A 21,262-nucleotide genomic window follows, 5' to 3' on the forward strand; every position below is an offset into this window, starting at 1 on the left:
GTCTGCGCTTGGTGTTTCTCCTCAGTCTCCTCCAGGACGCATCTGAATCCTAGATGAAAACTCACTGAGCATTAAACACTCTGTTAGATGGGTTAGCCTGAGGGGGTGCTCATAATTGCAGCATTGTTAGGGCTGCTTTTCATTTTAAATCATTCTGTTAAAGATGCTTTCACATACAGAATCCTGTAATTTTCCTGGTGGTGGGCTGGGTGTAAACTCCTTGCTAAGCCGATAGATGTCTTTTTCTATAAAGTCAATTACTGTACAAAATCCACTGCTACAAAGGGCATAATGCAATTATTTGGAATTGATTTCTTATAAGCTTATGAACAGACATTCAGGCAAGTTCAAGTTTCCTGAGAGTTCATAGTAATAGCTGTCACATTTTACATTAGCGTTCATCCCTGGAGACTTTAAAGCACTTCACAAGTCCTGAACTCACATCTCTGAAGAGGAAGCACGGCCAGTGCCCACTTGCCTTTTGCTGGGTAAATCTGCACTTGATTCGCCATTTCCCCCCAGCGTTCAGCACAGTCCTTCACAGGACTTCAAACCCTTGCTACAAAATGAACAAAAATGTGCGATCTTTCTGCAGGATAGTGGGAGGAGAGGCACCGAAGGGACTGGCAGGGCTAAGGTGGTGCAAAACAACGTGGGGAAAGTCCGTTTAGACCAAGATCAGCTCTCAATATGAGTCAACTGCCCTGACTTACCGCTCTCGATGTCAGATGCCGATTGAGCTGGTCACCTCCGATGAAACCCTTTGATAGAGCAACTGGGGTGCCAGAAGAGGGGGTTGATCCTCTTTGTTTGCCTGAAATGGGGGAGACAGCCCCTCCACAGGGTGCCCATTCTCTCCGTGGACTTCGAAGGAACCTAAGGGTGAAGAAAATGGATTTAGACTTGCAACTTTTCACTATTTAAAATTATAGGATTCCTCCCCAATATACCATGGAAGTCCCAGCAGCTGATTCAGAGCTTCGGGCATTTGGGGTTTAGTAGTAAAAGGCAATAGGTGAGGATAGCGAGGAGGGTTCGGGCACCCACCGGAGAGCCAGGGAGGACAGAGGCAAATGCTGTTGGCCAAGTAGCAACTGGTTAAAAATATGGCTCATCCTTAGTGGTTTGTTAATGGCTCTTGGTGTATTCATGATAAACTTCATTTGATCATTTACAAGGCTCCAAAGTTATCCAAAGGCAAAACCTTCGCGAGGAAATAGGAATGATGTACCGCAGAAGGGTTTAATGAGGCCGTCAGGCCTTTCTTGGCCAATGCAACCTATAGCGGGGAGAAATTTTATTAAAAAACCTAGATGAAGTTGAGACTCTGAAGTAAAATTGAAGGATGCATGTAATAAATGCATCCTGCGCGTCTGCGGGGAACAAGGAGGAGTTATGGTTTTATTTGTTCTTTCCTCTAAGATGAGCTTCATGTAGATAGGCAGACCAGGAGCAGCACGAGCTGAGACGCATCGTGCTGAGATAATCCCATTTTTCATCTAGTGTGACCCGCAGTTGGCATCCTGGCCTAGTCTCTTTTTCTTTTGCTAGTGGACAAAAAATAAACCTGACCCCTTTTAATTTATATTTGCATCGGTTCGTACTGTTCAAAGAATAATTTTCACGTTCTTAGTAGGCCAGATAATAACGAATAGACTAGCTAATTGCACCAGCAAGCCTTGTAAGAAGGAGGATGTGTTCCTTTAATATTTAAAAACTTTCAACATTGTTTCAGACATATGGGGAATTTATAATACTCAGTGTGCAGAGGCTCCGAAGCCAGCCTGATGAAGTGCCGGCTTAACCGAAGTTATTGCAATCATGCCACTGTTTTTAAAAGGACCTGAAAAAAAAACAGCATTATAAAGAAATATTGACAGATTAAATAGATTCTATGATGGGAACTGGGAAATTGCTCAATTAAGGCATGTGTGTATTACAACATTAGGCAATTATTAAATTAACAGATGGCAGAGGCTTTTCAGAGCTCCGAAAATGGAGCCGAGCAGCGTGTACGTGATGAAGCCGTATGATAATCAGGTGTGAATCTGAACGCTCCTCCGAGTCACCAGGGGGGGAATTCAGGAGGTGGAACTGGCACCTTGAGCTCCCGGTAGCAACAACACAGCAGCTCACCCGGCGATGAGGAGTCTGGGCCTTTCTCCCGCTCCCCAGTTCGCGGTCAAATAACCTCCAAAAGGTGATTTTCCCTATTCTCCAGCTAGCAGCAAATAATGGGGGAAGGCAGGGACCCAAAGAAGGCGAACTCAGCACCTTTTGGCCCGTGATCTCGGGGGCTGGGGGTGCTCAGCTGAGACGTGGGAAGTCCAGGTCCATCTCTGGTCCTGGAGGGATGCCGGTCGTACTCTGGACACCCACAACCACCTGCTCCCGAGCACAGTGTGCAAGTGAGCGTTTCGCATCTTTCTTCCTTAAACCATTCCCCTTGCTTAAGGGATTAAATTTCACTGGAGCAAAGACTGTAATGTGGTGAACCATCAAATCCTCTCCACAGCTCTTGAACTCTGCTGAGCAGCACAATATCCCTGGTGAGAGTAGGTGGATGAAAGATCTCCCGGGAAGGGGTGTTCGGAAGAGCCCTGTGACAAGTGAGACCCAGATCCCGTCACTGCTCAGGACTTGGGAGAGACTGAGCGTGATTCTGGTCCTCAGCAGAGCCCTGTCCCCTGCAGGAGAGGGCTCTTCACTCCTCGCCCTTGGCGTTTTTCTCTGCTGCAAGGGATTTTTTAGGTCGCTATTAAGTCCAAGAGCAAAATCTTGAGGAAGGTTCCTTAGCCTGGAGGTGAGGAGAGCGGCTGGGGAAGGAGGTTTGCTGCAGGGAACAGTTAATCGTTTATGCAAAGCTTCAGCGCGTTGAAAACGCGGGATTTGCCGTGCGGGCGGCCGGGCCGCCTGCTCACACTGCCCGTGGTCAGGGCGCTCCGGGGCAGACGGCTGGTCCCTTGGATCCCCACGAGCAGAAAGGAGATTCAGATGACACCAGCCCCTTGAGTGGCTTGTAACCCCAGGCCTGCATGTGCAGCATGAGAAGTTCTGCATTAAACGGAAAAAGTGTGCATCGAACCACACAAAGTGTTCAATATTTGCATTCTGGGGAAGATGGAGAGTGCAGTGCTGCTCCAGCTCTCCAAAGCTCAACGGATTTTTAAAAAACTTTTGGTTTGGCTGTCATATGGCAAAAATAAATCAGTCATTCACTCCACTTTAGCAATTGCCCCTTTTCAGTTGTAACTTACCAAAATTGGAACCCTGGAGTTGAAGCAAATCTAAGATCACCGTTTCATTATTCCCAACCTCTTATAATAATTTCCAATGCTATAAAATACAAGTGAAAATTTCCATTGTTGCAGTTTTGTTTTCCTTGCCCGCGGGGTCTGGTCTGCACACACAGCTCCCCTGGACAACAACGGAGAACGTGTCGTTTGCCTCCAGAAAACATTTATTTGTAAGAATTAAATAGTCAATTAGTGGTTGATCGGTTTTGTGCTCTGATGGTCAAACATCTCAAAAGTAGCCTGGAAAGTAATATTAACTTTCCAAAGTATTTCACCCAAGTGACAAGAAGAAGTCTGATGTATTTGAAATGCACAAGGAAACGCGCATTTGTAGGCACAGGAATCGGCGCCTCGACAGCAAGAACAGCTGAGCTGGAGTGTGTCACAAACCGTCAACGAAAATGCTTCAACACTGTTGGGGAGCACACAGCACACCCGGGAAAATTAATGGTAGACACATACTTTCCGATTTAAAGGCAAGCCACAGCTTGGCTTAAAACTCAGAGCTGTTTCACTCTCCCAGAGAGGGACTAAGGATGTATTATCTGTGGGGAGATATGTGTAAAACTAAGAAAGACACTTGGGAGATTTAGAAGCCACAGTCCTGCTTTCAGCAGTGACACAGGGACTCAGGCATGACAAGGGCTTGTTCGCAAAGGAATTTGGGGTTTGGAGACACAGGTGGACTCAGGATACTCAGATGCACAATGGTCAGGGAAAACGATGCTTTTAATCCGGATGCAGCAGGTCCGAACGGGCACAGGCGCAGGTGAGGGACGCCGGACTGAGAGCTGCGGGCAGGGGCGGCGCGCACGGGGCTGCGCGTCCCCGAGGAGCGACTCAGAAAGGGCTTTCATGGCGCAGCCCGCAGCACTGACTTCCCAAATGTTTGCGTCTCTAGCCAAAGCAAAAGCAGAATCCGCAGGTTGAACATCTTTGAAATCTTCTGGTGCGGCCCGTTTTCAAGACTAATATTGCAGCAAGAAGGGCAAAACAACCGTAATGATCCTACTCTCCAACGAAATCACTGATGCTTACAGAGAAATTAAAAATTGAATTGAGTGTTCTGAAAAATTCTCTGTGTAGCTGAAACTGTAACCTGGATAATTCATTTAGGCTAAATATATGGTTGTAATTGAAAATCCAAATAAGGTATGCATATGCATTGATCTGTATGATTTAAATCAAGCTATAAAACATCAACATTATCCAGCAAAAGCTGCTGAAGAAATAGCGGCCAAGAAGAATATGGAATTCCAGGGAGACCGTTGCACTGGCTGGGAAGAGAACTTAATTGATTTTGACAAAGAAACCTATTTGCTGTTTAATTGATTCCTACTCTAAATTCACAGCTTTCAGACCCAGCAGAGAGAAGCAGCAGAATAGTGATTACCCATAGCAAATTACAGCTCAGCGGGTCCAGAACACTCCAGGTCCTGGTTATTCTCTATTTGCCAAATTACTGCTGTGGATTTTCAGAGGAACACTAAAACCGACTCATATGAGCTCACAAATCTTTCAAAGATTTCCAGAATGATTGAAAGAGTTCTCAGACCACCAGAAAGACCTTAGGAGAAGCAGTAAGGACCCTCGTTTTATTCCAGAAGTATCCATGCTCCTCTGCGCCTCCTTTAGGTTAGTGGGACCAGTATTAATGGGTTGCAGGGAGGGAAGGGGTCCTAAATTGCGTCAGTGCTGTAAAGCTGACTTGGGAAATCACCTGAAAGCGGTGGCTGAGCCTTCTCAGCTTTGATGGGTGCCTGTGCCACACTTCTCCAGGAGCTACCACCACCAGACTGAGCCCCAGAGCACCTTTCCTGCTCCAGAGTCACAGTTCGGCAGCTCACGAGTCCCGGCAGCGGCACCAGGTCAGGATGCAGGTCTGTAACTTGTGCTGGAGCAAAAGTTTGTGCACCAACACCCGGTGTGACCGGGACCTTGCCAAGCACGGAACCACGCTTTGCTCTTGCTGCTCTGCAACCACTCTCTGCCAAGATACCAAGGGATCACAAGGAGCTGATCCTGCCCCTCTGCCCCGCTCTGGTGAGACCCCCCTGCAGTGCTGGGCCAGCTCTGGGTCCTCAGCACAGGACACACAGGAGCTGCTGCAGAGGGGCCAGAGGAGCCCCAGGAATGACCCGAGGCTGGACCAGCTCTGCTGGAGGACAGGCTGAGAGAGAGGGGGTGTTCAGCTGGGGAAGAGAAGCTCCAGGGAGACATTACAAGCCCTAGAATTGCTTTTTTCTGTTCCACAAAATTGCAGGTGTTTCCAGTCAGTTTCTTACAGGGTAAACACTTCACTTGTTTTGTAATTTGTTTGGTAAACCTTGTATTTTCAGCAATAATTACCCCATCAAGGCAGCAAAATAAAGATGGCATTTAAAGTGACCTTCAGCTTACAGCTGCAGAACCATCGCCCAGGAGCGGTGGAGCAGGGAGGGGGGCAGCACATCGTTGTGAACACGCCAGCCAGATGTTCCTCCAGAAACCAGCCAGTGCTGGCAGACACGTGTTTTAGTGAGGACAGCATGAGCACCACTGAACTGTCTGACTTCTCCGCTGGGGAAGGACCACTGTAAGATGTTGGCATTTTCCCAAATAGGAGAGCTCAGGATGTCTCTTGTCCTAAGGAATTGTCTTGCAGAACCAAGCTATGTGATAGTATCACTTGCAGGATGGTCCATGCGAGAGTGGTTGTATGCAGTGCACAGCTCCTGCAAAGGAGTATGTTTTTCTCCAGTGTTTACTTGGCAAAGAGGTTATTTTGCCTTGCACCAAGACACCCAGTGAGACAACTTGATAAGGGGCTTGCACACCGTGCCGTTATAGAGAGGAGCCTCTAACTCCTGACCATCCGGTTCCTCTCCTGTCCTCCAGTCATCTCCACCTCGCCCAAGCTCTGGTCACACTGAACCCCTCTCTGTACAGCTTTTCTCCTTTAATCATCCAGATGCTCAGGTTCCCCCTTCTCCTCCTCATCTTTAATCCCAAACCACTATTTTTCCACCCATCTTCTCACCTGTGCTCCAGTTGTCCCCAGCACTCTTGGTGTCCCCTCCTCCAGCTCTCTCCCACCCCTCTCATGCTTTCCCATTGCCCCTCTCCCCAGCTTCAGCCTCCTCTACACTCTTCCCTTACTTGCTGTTTCTTGCCCTCAATTAGCTATCCCAGCTAATTGCCTTTAACAGCTCCCATGGCACCATTCCTTCCCCTCTGGAGACACAGGACAGGGCACATGGGGAGAGACAGGCAGCATCTGCCCACCTACCAGCCTCCCACATTAAGCTCCCATCAGAGTTTATGAAGCAAGCTTAGCACAAACAGACAAAAAGAAAGTATCACCAGTGAGGATGGCATAAAATCCAGCCGTGTCAGCAGTCAGCTTGTTAATTACCCTCCGCATCACCTCCCCTCCAAATTCACTGCTGGAGAACCTCAAGCCATTGCTAAATCTAAATAAATATGAGAATCAGAGGGAGACAGGGAAGTCAATACTGCAAACTAACTGCTTCTGCAAATGGATTTTCATTACCGCAGAGGGAGGCACCAGTGTCCAGAAAGCACCACAACAAGGGTAATTATTTGCTGGCAGTGCTCTGTATTCACAGAAGGCACTTTGCCTTGTTTGCAGCAGTAAAGGGCAGCTGAGCTATCGATCAGGTCAGACGCCTGTCGCTCCTGGGGGCTCCAGGGGTTTTAACAAGCCACACAAAGATCACATTGGAATTGTCACAAGTTTATGCTTGGTTTGTAAGGCAATTTGAAGCAGATTTATTGACCCCCTTCCCTTCTCTGCCATCCACAGGGCACAGAGGGAAGAGAACACTGTCCAGTCTTGCCAGGACCTGCCAGAAGAGCCTCTGAAGGAAGAGGTGAGTGCTGACACTGGCAGAGATTTCAGCTGGAAAAGCATCTATGCCAGGAGCATCTTAGCCAGGAGCACAAGTCACTGCAAAGTGCTGCTACTGACAGCACCTTTGTCCTTCTCTACGAAAAAAAAAAAAAAAAAAAAAAAGCCCATGTTCAGCTGCTCCTAAACTAAACCATCTTACCTGAGCCTTCCACCCTGCCCTGCTGGGCACGGCCAAACCAGAGCACGGGCCGTCCCTCCGGGCACTGTCCCAGCATCAAGGGCTGGATAAGAAGAGAACAGTTCACACACCTCTTGAGCAATACTCACTCTTGTGGCCTTTCTCCAAGAGACAAGAGGCAGTAAGTAGTTTTGCATACAGTAGTTTTATTTTAAGCAGTTGTGATCTGGTACAAGCAGCCTCTAGGAAGGTAATTATTTACATTTTATACTAGCCAAGAGTTTAAAACCAACAGCAGTAATTGTGTTGAATACGGGTAGTGCCTGGATACACTAATGGACATACCATAGACAGCTTGCTCAGGAGGTGGGAGCATTGCAGAGCTTCAGCTCCGTTGTCCTGGCCCAGAGCTCAGCCACCATTCCTCAAGGCAGCTATGAGCACTTAGTCACCCTGCTGCTTTCACCACCTTCCTTCAAAGATCCTAAGGATTTACTCATCAGTACCCAGTAGCCATGATGACAGCTCCATCCTCAAGTGGAGAGGGAAGCTACAGAAAGCAAAGACCAAGCCCTCACCAGTTATGCCACGCAGGCCTGTGCTCACCACCTTATCCTTTACATGAGGGTAGTGGAAGCTTGATGATCCCCTGCTCCTGCATCTCTCTCCCGCAAGGGCTCATCCTCCTGGGAGGTTTTCACCTCCTCCTCCCTGGGGGAGAAGGGCCCCACCAGCCAGAACAGAGGAGTGTTGTTTTTCAGGTAGTCCAGCAGCTCCCCCATGCACTCCTGGATCACAGACAGCTTCCTCTGGCTTTGGGTCAGGACACTGCTGGACAAGTCCTGAAAGGAGTTTGCTGCTGAGAAAGAAGCATGCAGCTCCTCTATGGCACCAAGAGATTGTTTCACCTTATGCTGAAGGCTCAAGGGAAGGCCTTGAATTGCAGACACTATCTTGCAGCAGGTGATTTGCAGCTGCTTTGTGATACTGCATGCCATGAGCAGGGCCAGAGACTCCATCTCCTGGGAGGAGGCAGGAAGGACAAGATCAGGGGAGTGAGTTACTTAAAGAAAAAAAATAATTATGTATATATTTTATATATATATATCAGGAGGATGCCCAGAGCCCTTATCTTCCCTCCCCAGGAGGTACCTCTGGCTCTGCAGAGCTTTCATCTCCACTCTCTTCAGAACACTTCCTACTCCACTCCAGCCACATCTGGTGCAGTTTCTCCTGCCCCGCCTGAAGCTTTTGATTAAATCCTTGCTTAAACACTTCAATCTGTGTCAGGGGAAGATCAGAGCATCAGGCAAACAGATCTGCTGGTGACCAGCACAGCTGTTTATCATAGCGACAAAGCTGAGACCAAGCCAGCAGTTTGGTCCCCTCCTTCCAGGGAATGGAGCTCTACCTACCAGTCCAATGACCCAGTGAAGCTGTGCAAGGGCCTCCTGCATGCCCTGCCACAGCCGCTTCATTTTCTCTGTTGAGTGCAGGTAGGCAAGTTGGCGGAGTTCATCAGAGAGAGACCCCAGCCGCACAAAGTACCTCCTCTTCTCCTGCTGCTGCTCCACAGACATTATGTCTGCACCCTCTTCAGATGCCGCCAGTTTGGCTGAGAAAAAAAGATGGTATCTGCAAGCATCTGACCAGGGATGCTTACCACACAGAGTGAAAATGTGTCAGGAGATCTTGGATTAGGAGCCAGGCAGCCTCCAACACAGCACTTCCCATGAGCCCCATTCCAGAGCAGTGGGGTGAGGAATGGGACTGACCATCCCCAGTGTAGTGGCTCCCATTACAAACAGAACCATAGAACAGTTTGGGCTGAAGGGACCTTCCCAGCCCCCCAGTCCCACCCCTGCCCTGAGCAGGGACATCTTCACCAGCTCAGGTTGCTCAGAGCACCGTCCAGCCTGGCCTGGGATGTCTCCAGGGATGGTTCATCTACCACCTCTCTGGCCAACCTGGGCCAGGCTCTCACCACCTGCAGGGCAACAATTTCTTCATCATGTCTGGCCTGAATCTTCCCCTCCTTTAGTTTAAAACCATCACCCCTTGTCCTGTCATAAAATGCCCTTCTAAAAAGTCTGTTCCCCATCTTTCTTATCAGCTCCTTTTAAGTACAGAAAAGCCTCAGTAAGGTCTCCCCAAACATATGCTGTTTCCTTACCGAGATCCTCATTCCCAATGGGGAGGGAGCTGTCTTCTGTGCTCTCCAGCACAGCTTCTGCTCCACTTACAGCTGTCTGGCTCATTCTGGAGTCCAGGACCATCACTGCAGCTCTGGCAGCCTCCACGCCACTCTGAAGAGTCTCCTTAGTTACATCCATCACCTCTGTCACTTTGCTGCTCACAGCATCCTTCACATCAGCCACTCTGGATGACACCAGCTCTTTTGTATCTGAGATAATCTGTGAAAGAGGAGACACTTGTCTGATAAGGGATTGCATCATGTACTACACCACAATTCCAAAACACACCAAGAGGACAATTAGCATGGTGTCTGCTAAGTATTTCCTCCTGTAGGAGCTTGCACTGTGTACCTAGGAGTAGTTTGCTCCTCATACAAGAGCTTACTTCACTCCCAGGGTTAGAAACACTGCAAAACCAGGACCCTCTGCCAGCCAGGAACTGCGCAGCCTTTAATTCTTACCTGTTCCACTGGCTTCTGAAGGAGTGGGAGCTTTTCCCCTAGCTTATCCAAGCCCTTGGAGGCACAATCACTTGCTGCAGCAACTGGGAGGAAAAAAAAGTACTGTCAAAACTTGTTTTTCTGCAATGCCATCAAGTTCTACATTCCTGAGCAAGCTGCTCTGCAGGGAACCCAGATGAAGGTCTCCATTCAGACCATCAGGTCAGGTGTGTTATAAGCTGATTTTGTAGAGCAGCTTGTCTTGGTCTTCTTGTAGATCTGTTCACTTCGACAGCAGCCAAATTCCACTTGTACACACCCCTTCATGGGACCCCCTTCTACAGCTTCTTGAGCTTTTGACCAAATAGATGCATAAGCCCTTATCTCTGCCCAAGCCTCCACATCCTTAGGACCTGGGTTCACATAGCAACTGATAGTAGGGGGATGCCCACTCTGGGCTTAGAGTGAGCTCAGGCCTCTCACATAGGCCGCTTTGTCAGATACTTGTCATTAAGAATAACCCCTCTCTCTCCAGGAGTTTAGAGCTTCTTCTCAGATGCCACAGTCATGTTATTTAAGAGCCATGGCAAACAAGACCTTTAGATGTAACAGTCCTCCAAGATAAAGCTTTTTCCTGTCACTTGTAAGAATCCACCTATAATAATCTGCCACCCAATACTTTGGACCTTGCAAGATCAGGTTTTGGGAACTCAATATCAGAGTCAAGCCCTGGTCCTCCATCACACCACTCAGACTAGGGCTCCCCTTTTTAGCCTTACTTATAAGCCAGGAATTGTCACTTTAATATGGTGATAGAGGTGCATTTCCACATCCTAGGACTCCTTTCTGCAAAGAACCAGAGAACCCCTCAGAGGCCGGTGCAGAGCTGCCCGTGCTGGGGGGATTACCACGGGGCTCCAGCGAGGTCAGAACTGGCTGCACGCAGCTGGCCGTGGCTGCCGTCACGCTCCTCACTCCTCTCTCTGCGGCATCGCACACAGATCTGATGCAGGGGTGGATGTCCTTAGTGGAGGCATAAACCGTGGAAACCATGTCACAGGCAGAGCTGACCAAGGTCAGGTTGGCCACCTGATCTACTGCATCCTGGAGGACAGAAAGAAGAAAAAAGCCATGAAGCTTTTGCATATGACCCTGAGCTTCCTATGCTGTTTTGCCCCAAAACATCCTGTTTTGTTTGGCTGTTCAAGTCACCTAGTCTGGTTGATAAAGCAAGGCTTGCCTTGCTTGGACACTTGCTTTAAATCTACAGCTCAGTTGTGAAACAAACTGTGGAGCACTGACACTCATGGTTGGTCTATTCTAGAAAGGTGTTCCTCTGGCACAATGTTACCCAAGGGCCAGCTGAGTCTGTGAGCAGCTTCAACACTTATGTACTCATGTCCAGCTCTAATTCATTTGGTATGGCTACTTAACAAGCCAATACTCCAGGAAAAGCTTCATCAGACAGGACAAAGTTGCTTTTAAACTGACAGGCTTGACTTTGCAAGATGTACGCTGCTGGGAGTAAAGCAGGTGCCGCAGGTTTCCTGGGAGCCCTTCCATAGAAGCATCACCTGCAGAAAGCCAGGGTCTTGACTACAGAGTTAGAAATACATCTTTCCTAGCCAAGAACCAGCCTATTTTCTTGGCCTAGGAGGTTACTCACAGAGTCTTCGGTCTACTCTTTTGTCGGTGCTGCCACCCACATTTCCAGAGAAGCTGCAGGGCATAGAGGCAACACCCCCCTCCATTTGTGGGGCTGAGCTCCACAGCTGGGTGACATCCTCACACTCACACCCAGGAGCAGCCCCTCAGTACATCTGACATGAGGCACCTACCTGCTGCTCCTCCTCCTCGGATCCCTTGGCAGCTTCCTCTTTGTCAGGCAGAGCAGAGGCCATTGCAGCTGAAATGCTATTAGCACCATGGGTTTAGGAAGAGAACGAGACAAAACAGCCATTGAGCCTCCAGAGGGATTCCCCTTCCCGGGGGACACTTCCCTCTGGCCTCATTAAAGGGACATGTTCCTTCACTACTCATTAAGGGAAGATCCCCAAAACATGCCTCTCCCCATTACAGAAGAAACAGAATTGTGCTGCTTGCAAAGCCACCTCATATTTAGGTTTCATATAGGTTTATGATAATCAGAGGAATGATGAGAAACAAGTCTTTTCTCACTGAGCAGAGCTCTTGCCAGAGACATCATAGTGCTTATTCTCAATATACTTAGAAAAGGTAGCAGGTATCTCCCTCCTCCCCACCAAGGCTTTAAGGAAGTCTTGCACTGAGAGGTAGGAACTGCAGAACTGGAAAAAACAAACCAAACCATCTGAAGAAGCTGCTCTGCTCTGTTAGCACAGCCCAAGCAGAACCAGCTTTTCACTCAAAAGCTGTACCCAACCTTTCATGCAGGACCACAACCAACCTCATGTCAGCTAAGACTAACTCCAGTCTGTAATTACACCAGGTAAGAAACATCTAACCATGAACCAGGAGTTCATGGAACAATTGTAGCTGTAACACCCAAAAATCTCAGAACAGTACCTTTTTGCCCTGTTGACAGCAAACAGATGAGCAGCAAAGAAAGAAACAGACACCACACCATGCTCCATTAGCCTTGTTCTGCCTTTTTATACTGGTTGATAAGTGGTGTAAGGAGGGACCCTCAGTGACTGACAGCTCTGGGGAGCAACAGAAAGGAGCCAGTCTCTGTCTTGGCCAATTAGAGTGGAATGGGGTGGAGACAAGCCCTGCTGTGGCTTGTTAATTACTCTGTAATCAGACAGATACACCTTGTCCTGTGTAGAGGAGCACCCTTCAGAGGTCAGCGCTCCTGCACCATGAGAGTGGCATTGCTGGCACAGACCACAAACCCTCTGTGATCTTTGCCACACGCCGTCTAGAAATGGCAATTAGTTCTGGTGCTCTTTTGGATGGGAAACAATAGCCAGAAAAGCAAAGCAAATGTAGGAAAACAAATCCAGAGGAGGACTTCACACCTGGTGTGAAATTCCTATTGCTTTTATCTACTAGTGCTTATTGTTTAATGACAGCAGTAGCTGCTCAGCTGCTTACTTTGATGTGGTGGTCACACCACATCATGCTGTCTGGATGAGGAGCTGGTGGCTGTTGGAATAGAGGTGACCAAAGGCAGGATGGTCGCACATCTCACCATGTTTGCAGTGCATGAGTCAGAAGTGTTGTAAGTAAGGTATGAGGCCCTGGAACACTGGACGGACAAGTGTCACATTGCCTTCACCCCTAGAGCCATGGTAGGGAGGTCCCCAGAAGTGAGGCCAGAAATGGCAAATCACAAGAGTCTGGAAGTCCTGTATGACTGTGGTTGGTTTAACTATTTTCTAAGCAAGTCCCCCTCTTTTGCTGCAGATCCCGAGTGTCTTTGTTCCTAGATAACATTCTGGATGAGGTTTTGGGTTATTTAAGAGGCATTTCATTTCTAAGTTTGTCTGAGGTGTCATAATTCTGTGCAGGCCAGGTTCCATGTGTCTCTGCACCAGTTATCTACAGATCTTCTTTTGTCCCTGGATTCTGAACATTACAAGTAATTCAGTTGCTCTAATGATTGACACTAAGTACGAAAGATCCTAATTTTTACACTAAATATAAGGCATTAGCTGTCATTTCTCAGGTGCACTTAGTGGTAAACTCAATAAACATTTGAATGACCCAGTGGCACAAAGGTCACAGTGTTACACAGTTTTCTGGATGGTGATCTTGGGTGGTTGTGCGGCTGCAAAAATAAGCCTGTTGTAATGGCCATGAAACTGCCAGCAAGTGTGACGCTGGAGGCTAATCCAGTAAATCTGGAGGTTCTGACATATTCTCTCTCATCAGAGCTCTCTGTCACTGTAATAGAGAACACAAGAGCAATCAGAGTGTAAATCCCTCTGTATATTCCCTTGTATCTTTTCTGAAAAAGACAAAAAAATCCTCTGGGAACCAACAGTCCTCCAGACAATCCCTGAAGCAGTGGTAGCGTCATGCCAGAGCATCCGTTGTCCCAGAACACCTTTAGAAAGGAGCAGTGTTTGTGCCTCTTGCCTTGACGTCTGTCTTTCATTTTCTGATTTGGGACGGTGACAGCCGCATCCCTGAAACGTGTCATCCTCCTGTGCCACATACCCACTTGTAGTTGCTCCTCATATGCTCAACTGTGAATGCCCTGTGCAGCAGAGGCAGAGTATCAAGGGTAGAGCCCACGCTGGGTCCTGAGTCGAGGACTCGGGGTGAGTAGGTCCTCCACTTGACAGAGCTCCTGGTAAGGCTTTGGATGATCAGACTCATCATGGTTAGTTGGCTTGTACAGGGACAGAAGAACCCTTGGTGTCTTGAGCTGTTTGTGCAGTCTTCTCCGCCTGAAGTGAGTTTCCTGAGGATGTTTACACACGAAATTGGATTTGGAACCTGTCGAAATGGGAGCTACCACTGCTTCCAAATGTCTTCCAGAAGATGAGCTTCACACAGCTCATAGTACAGCACAAGGCTTCAGGGGACCCCAGGCTCTCCCAGGAGCAGTGTTGTCCTGCTGCCCCACACCTGCCACATGCATCCAGGCAGTGAAGGATCAACCCTCAAATCCTACAGATTTCTGTTCCTGTGCTCCCGAGCTCGAGCTGCTGTGCAGTCGGAAGCCGAGTGGTCCCTGTCAGCTCCCTTCAGCTGCCAGCAAAGAAGTACCGGTTACCAGCGACAGAGTCACCAGCGTGACTCAGCACCTGAACTCCCGTGGAAAACCCTTCAAAAACATACTGACTTCCAAGGAACTGCTGCTGTCCTCTCTTGCACCCTTCCTGTACCCCCTCTTTTTGAAAACAGGCTGGTTTGCTAAGCCCCCTTGGCAGAAAAAAAGCTCATGCAGAGGTAGAAAACAGCAAGTCATTTCATGTGGTAGGTCTGCTGCTGTTAGTCACCAAGAGGCATGTCCTAGTGCTTTGTGTCACGGGGGGTCAGAGACTCTCCACCCGGAAATTGCTGTTCAGATCCTTTGTAGTGTTGACGGAGCCTTTCTGTCTCCAGAAGATGTAATAGTGTGATAGCTGCCAGCCTGCTGCGGAGCTGAGCTTAATTGCTGTACAGCTGGGTTTCAATAGCTGGGTAGTTATGGTGATAACTACCCCCGTTGCCTTGGTGGAAGCTGCACAGCACCTGTGTTTGTAAGGAAGGTGAAGACAAACTGTCAAAAACAACAGGAGACACTGGGAACATCAAACAGGAGAGTTTCTGATGTGTGGGTTTTTCTCCTTCACTAAAGATCAGTAAAGCCCTTGCTGTGGAATCACCCAAGCCAGATTTATTTTAGTTTAGCAGGTATCCTTTTTCCCCGTTTTAACGTGGGTGAAGGGCTATGAACTGTCCTGAGCTGGGGTAGGGAGGTAACACAGCAACATCAATACAACAGAAATCCCAAACTAGAGAGCTTCTTCCCATCTTCTTTACCGTGAACCTGGTGTGTCAGAAGTGCTGGTAAATCCCTATAATTGCAATTTCAAAGAGACTAACGGGAGGATAGAGAGCTGAGCCTTGCTTGGGCAGGCTGCGTGTCCAAGAACCCCAACTTCTTCAAGGTGTCCCTGCATGGGCAGGGATGGAGGGTCAGGTCTGTCGGGTTGGCAGCCACGTGCTCAGCACCGCGGGTGGAGGCGCATCTGTGCATCTGCAGCTAAAACCTTCTTGGGGATGCATGTTTGTGTGTGTGCATGGCTGGGGAGGGGTTTTCCTTCCTATTCACTGCTGACACCCCACCTATTGCAAAGGAAAGACACTACCCAGGGTGGGGACAGGGAGAACATGGGTGCTGTTGTGATGTGAAAGGCACAAGTTGAGTGTAAACCCTGTACAAAATTTACAGGAGAGAATTGATACAACAGGTCCTGACAGTCTGTTCCAGTTGGTACTGGAGAAATCAGTGAACCAGCTGGCTCGGTCAGTGTAAGAGGGCCACAGCTAACAGTTTATTCTGTCTTTGTATGACATGACAAGCATTTGCACCGGTTGCAAATGAATCGCTGTTTCTGTGCTCGTTATTGCACTGTTTGCAGATCACAGAGCTATTGTGGAAGAGCAGGGCTCCAGCCATGGCAGAGGACAGCCTGCGGATGCTGTATCCATGACGGCAGCTCCTTCCACTTTCAAACATTCGACACCAATTAGCAGTAGACTTCCCAGTGGTAATGATGGGAACAGGGAGGCCAGAGTGCTGGGCTGGACTTCGGGACTGTGGGACTCTGTCCTCAGCTCTGCCAGCTGCCTGCGGGGTGACTTCCTCTGCGGCTGTTGGGCTCTGTGTCTCAGCTTCTCCATCTTTAAAATGGCAATCATTATTTTGACCTTTGTCCACAACACGCTTTGTGATCTGCTGATGAAAAGTGCCAGATGAGAGCTAGGGATTGCTGATAATAGACTCCACACTTACCATTAGAAAGGCAGCTCCTGGTCAAGTCAAACCACCGTCCCCTTAACCAGAGAACCAGACTTTTTCTGTGCAGATTTGGCCAGCACTAGTTTCCAGGTCCTTGGATTTGCTTCCCCCAGGAGGATGAGGCACGTTCAGTCTCTGATGTGGCCATGTGTTTATGTAGGAGTTCGGCCTGAGCTTGCAGAGCTCAAGGACAAGCTGGGCTCTGCTGCCCGTGGAACCTTGTTCTTTCTCCCGAGACCTGTGCAAACTGCATACAGTGACTGTATGAAATAGGTGCCTGTCCCCTGAGAAGGTGCCACCAGCTGCCTTCCACCAGCATCCCTCTTAGCTGGACCAGGACTTCCAGGCAGGCTGGACCACTGGGCAACTCCTGGCTGAGCCAGGTCATAGCAGGTTACCCATAGGAGGGCATCCAAAAGCTCTCCAACAGCATCCTGAGCTCAGAGACTGATGCCTGGCTTACTGTGCTCGTTTTCAGCGTGGAAAATGGATCTGGAGGACTTGCACAATACATGCGCACAGAGGAGGTTGTTGCTCTTCAACAAAGTAAAATAGGAGGCCTGGATGCCCCTCTGTTCTACAGCACAGTTGCTTAGATTGTACTGGCCTCTTTCAATCATCACTTTATCATGGAATCAACAGGTAACCTAGGCCCAATATTTGAAGAGGGTGCCCACTAAACTGCCAGAAACATCCTTCAGAAATATAATTTGAAGTCCCTTCCATAAAAAGAAACTGGAGCTTCAAATATTCATATGTACGGAGCACAGAAGATTAGGCTCTAGCAGCACATTTTGAACATCAGTGCTTTAGGCAACCTCCTTAGCAGCTTGTTAGATGTTTTATAAGTGTCCTTCCCAGCTCTGGAAGAAATAATACTGCTAATGATTGTGTCAGATACAAAATAATTACACAGCCTTTTTTGTCTGCAAGCTTTCCAGTTTGAATAAATCACATGCCCTTCTACGCAGCTGAAGGAATCCAAAGTACAGACAGCTTGGCTGGGAAAAATAGAATAGAAAGGACACCAGGGCCATCTTTTTCTGCATTAGTTCCGGCCGATACGTTGTTTGCCTTAGCGAGTCAGGCACTCGCTGAGCTGCGATACCTCCTCATTAGCACTGCGGAGCGCTCTCTGGGATCCCAGGAGGAGGTGTTAGTGTTTAGCACAGAGAAGCACAATCAAGGAATGGGCACATACCTGCGTGTTTCACTGGTCTGCAAAGTGCTCGGTGTCCCTGAGGGCAGCGGTGAACACGCAGGGTCCCCCAGGGCTGGGGTGGTGAGACGGTCACCTGGCAGGGATGCCGTGGCATGATGGGGGTCCCTGCACCCAGAGAAGGCACATGCACATCTGAGGTTTGGTGGAGTGAACTGTGAGAACTGGTGAGCTCCCTGCAAATACTCCCGTGCTCAGGACAAATGTTCTTGTGAACATACCCGCACCTGAGTGATTGCATCGATCCACTAGGAAAAGCTTTCCTGCTATTGACATCCTTGGGGACAGCAGGGCAGAAAGGACACAAGTACCTTTGTTCCTTCTACCCAACAACACAACCGTGAGAGGTTTACTTCCTTGATTTTAAAGTTGGAATATTGTATAAGGTAAGTGCCAAACTCATGTTACACCTCTCCTCTGAAATGGTTAGTTTATTTCTAGCAAAATAATTGCAACCCAGGTGTCCTGGTTTCAGGTTGGAGAGAGTTATTTTCTTCCTAGTGCCTGTGTATAGTGCTGTGCTTCAGATTTAGAATGAGAATAATGTTGATAATGTACCGGTGTTTTAGTTGTTGCTAAGCAGTCAAGGGTTTTTCAGCTTCTCATGCCATGCACAAGAAGCTGGGAGGGGGCACAGCCAGGGCAGCTGAACCAGGTTGGCCAAAGGGATATTCCATACCATATGACATCCTGCTCAGTATATATTTTGGGGAAAGCTGGTCAGGAGAACCACTGCTCAGGGACAAGCTGAGCATCCATCACTGGGTGGTGAGTAATTGTATTGTCCATCACTCATTTTGTATATTATTATTATTGTTATTTTCCTTTGCTGGCCTGCTCTTACTCTTCTCTTCCCTCACTGGTGCTCCCTCCTGTTCAGTCCAGACTGTTGTATATGCCTTTTCAGGCTGGGGTGATTAGAGCTGCTCTGTCTATGTTGGTGGTTGAGAGGGGACTTACCCAAGCCCCCATAAGGAGAAGCACAAGCACGTGTGTCCCTTGACCACACAGGGTCCCCAGGCTGTGGAGCTGACAAGGCAGGTTTACATCTCATGACGGACTGCAGATCCTGGCTGAGCTTCATCTGGATTTGAACGCTCTCCATCCGATCCTCTGGTGGCTGTTAGAGCTTGTGCTCACACAATGATCTTTCCCTCCATTAGGATACTTAGCACTATCTTTTTCATATGCAGTTGCCTATTTTTTCACATTTTGTAAGAATTTAATCACCTTTGAAACCTCTTGCTGCTCTGTAAGATCTGATTGAAATTTAGCCAGTGGATTCAGAAACTACAGTGTAGGGACAATTAAAAAACCCTAAGGAGATTGTTACATGGTAATGTGAAATAATGTATTATCCATTTGAGTTTAATTTATCCGTAACACTTACAATTTTTCTCTATATGTTAACTGAGGTAATTTTGAGAAAGTTATTCCAATCCCATATGTCCTGTCTTTTTCCTTTGAACAGCCTGAAGTACGTGGCACCACCTGGTAGACGTTCCCCCTCGATCTGCCCGGGACCCCACACTGGGAAGAGCCGCAGCCTCAGCTCACAACCTTTTCAGAGTATTTACAGGATAAAATATGCAATTCAAATGAGAAGCAAAAGGTCAGAAACCAAAAAACAGGCAGTTAAATACATTTCAATTTGTGTGTGTGTGAATATTTAATTTCTTAATTGTTAAAGTTGTACCTGAACTCCTGGGCTTTGCCATTTCAGAACTGGTGGCCTGAGGGGCAAAATAATAAAAATGCTTGTTTTTTCAAGTAAACACACGCTCTTATGTGGCTACATGATGCCAGGCAATCAAGGTCACATATGAGTGTAGAAATATTATGGGATAACACTGATGCAATCAAAGGTTGCTTGACTGTAATGTGGCTCCATTGATGGTCATGGGCAGCCATGGCCGGGAGCTCCTCCCCATGCTCCCACGGGATTGCTGTTTCCCTGATGGACTTTTCCAGAAGTCTCTGCGTTTCAAGGCGACGTGCTGCAGCTCAGTTCATACCTCACGGCTTGCTGGTGGTTTATTTGCCTGCGTGCTCTCAAGTAACCTTTGTTTGCAGTGTTATCTGGAGCAGTGTGATACGACTGTCCTACTTTGCCTCTTGTAAAAATAGCACAGCAATAAGGTTTGATCTCTTTCCAGCCACGGGGATAATTGTGAGCTGTTTGCTTCCATGATCTTCCGAGCCACTTGTAGCTATTTTTAAATGATTCTTTCAGAGCCTTTTTTTTGGTGGGGTCGCTAAGATTGGTGGTAAGTTTTGCTACACCTGTCAAAACACTTTTTCACTGACAGAACGTTTTGTATTAGACGTTACAGCACTAGTGTATTTTAATCTGTATCCCTTTCTTTTGCCATTCTTTAAAGTAGTTTGGAGGATACCATTTTCAAATCTTTTATTGTACATCCTTTTATAAGATCATCTCTATAGCTGCTGCTCTTTTTTTGTGCAATCAAGTTTCTTTCTGACAGGAACAGATCTGAAATCATTTGTTGTGTTCCTTGCGTTTTTCGTTTCTGAAGCCAGGCATTGCTTTTTACAGTTTCTGGGGTTATTTTTGAGGCTTCTGTACTTCTTTTCTCTCCTTTTAATATCGATTCTAATGCTTGTCAGGCAATTTTATTTCTGGTGTCTTTGTTCTCTGCTTTATGTGAGCTTTCCTATTGAGGCTTTCCTACCTGTTTTCTAACTAAATTTCTTTAATTTCTAATTGATGTACTTTCTCCTACTGTTGACATGCCCAAAAAAAAGCAGAGGGAGTGTTGGAGAATTTATGCTGGTTTGACAGTCTCTTATTAGAGACAGAAACAAACAGTACTCACTGAAAGGGGGAAAGCAGCTCCCTATATATCTTATAGGTTTCTTGTAATGGAAAAATAACGTATCTGACAAATAAAAGTGACTTCCCAAGGAGAACAGCAGTGAGCTGTGGAGTCGGTGAAGCCAGCGTGGGCACGTAAATTCACTGCTTCATGAAATGGATCTCCACCGGGAGAAGAAAGGGAGCAACTTCCACCAGGTTCTGGCTGTTGGTGGAAGGTGATACGTAGCGTACTGGGGTCTGGGTAGAGAAGGACCTTGTCAAGAACTCAAAAAGAAAGCCCTGCCGTTCATCAGGGTGAAAAGCCAAGTATGGTAATAGAGTCACTGAACAGTGATGTGACAAATTCACTAGCAGTTCAGAAAAACTCCCCCAGCTGCTGGGGAAGCCGGAAGGAACGGTGCTCCGCTGCCGCTGTTCACCTTTCTCATGCTCTGCTCCGTTCTTCCACTCTTCACAGCCCTCTTTGTCTGGCTGTGTTCTGGTGCTGCGCAGCCCAGCCAGGTTTCAGCCGCGCTGGGTGGAGAGAGCAGCGAGGATTCATGGGGGGGCTCTCATCTGCTGTTTCTGCAATACTATTTGATTCATGAAATCTGTAGTTACGATGTTGGAGTCTGAGAGGCAGGGCCATGGTGTTCAGTGCTCACACACAATCCCAAGCAAGGAGTGAGACTGATGCAAAAACCTTCCAGTGAAGGCAAGGGGCACAGCAAATGCGAGAAATGGCAGAAAACCACAAGCTATTGCTAATAGAACTAGTGAGAATTACCAGCGGGCTTTGCAACATCCCAGCCAAGCTGAGGTGG

At 47.9% G+C, this 21,262-nt stretch overlaps 1 protein-coding gene and 1 long non-coding RNA gene across 3 annotated transcripts; one reads left to right on the forward strand and one right to left on the reverse strand.

Moving 5' to 3' along the window:
- The first annotated feature begins 4,269 nt into the window (after positions 1–4,269).
- Positions 4,270–19,274, forward strand: LOC110358940 (uncharacterized). Its single transcript, XR_010466523.1, has 4 exons — positions 4,270–4,931; positions 5,076–5,176; positions 7,102–7,168; positions 19,092–19,274. It is a non-coding gene; the product is annotated as an uncharacterized LOC110358940 (long non-coding RNA).
- LOC102095819 (perilipin-3) lies at positions 7,493–12,607 on the reverse strand. 2 transcript variants are annotated; one of them, XM_021287853.2, is made up of 8 exons: positions 12,507–12,607; positions 11,801–11,868; positions 10,871–11,066; positions 9,984–10,066; positions 9,501–9,741; positions 8,743–8,942; positions 8,480–8,608; positions 7,493–8,349 (listed from the first exon to the last, which is right to left on the reverse strand). In XM_021287853.2, exons 1-8 carry the CDS (start codon positions 12,565–12,567, stop codon positions 7,945–7,947), a joined length of 1,383 nt encoding a protein of 460 aa, XP_021143528.2. In that variant the 5' UTR covers positions 12,568–12,607; the 3' UTR covers positions 7,493–7,944. The 2 variants fall into 2 exon arrangements, with proteins under 2 accessions (XP_021143528.2, XP_021143527.2); XM_021287852.2 differs by having other exon boundaries at positions 7,494–8,349; positions 11,801–11,876; positions 12,507–12,606.
- Positions 19,275–21,262: the final 1,988 nt, after the last annotated feature.

This window comes from Columba livia, chromosome 16 (genome assembly GCF_036013475.1).
Source record: "Columba livia isolate bColLiv1 breed racing homer chromosome 16, bColLiv1.pat.W.v2, whole genome shotgun sequence".
In the NCBI taxonomy this organism is placed as follows: domain Eukaryota; kingdom Metazoa; phylum Chordata; class Aves; order Columbiformes; family Columbidae; genus Columba; species Columba livia.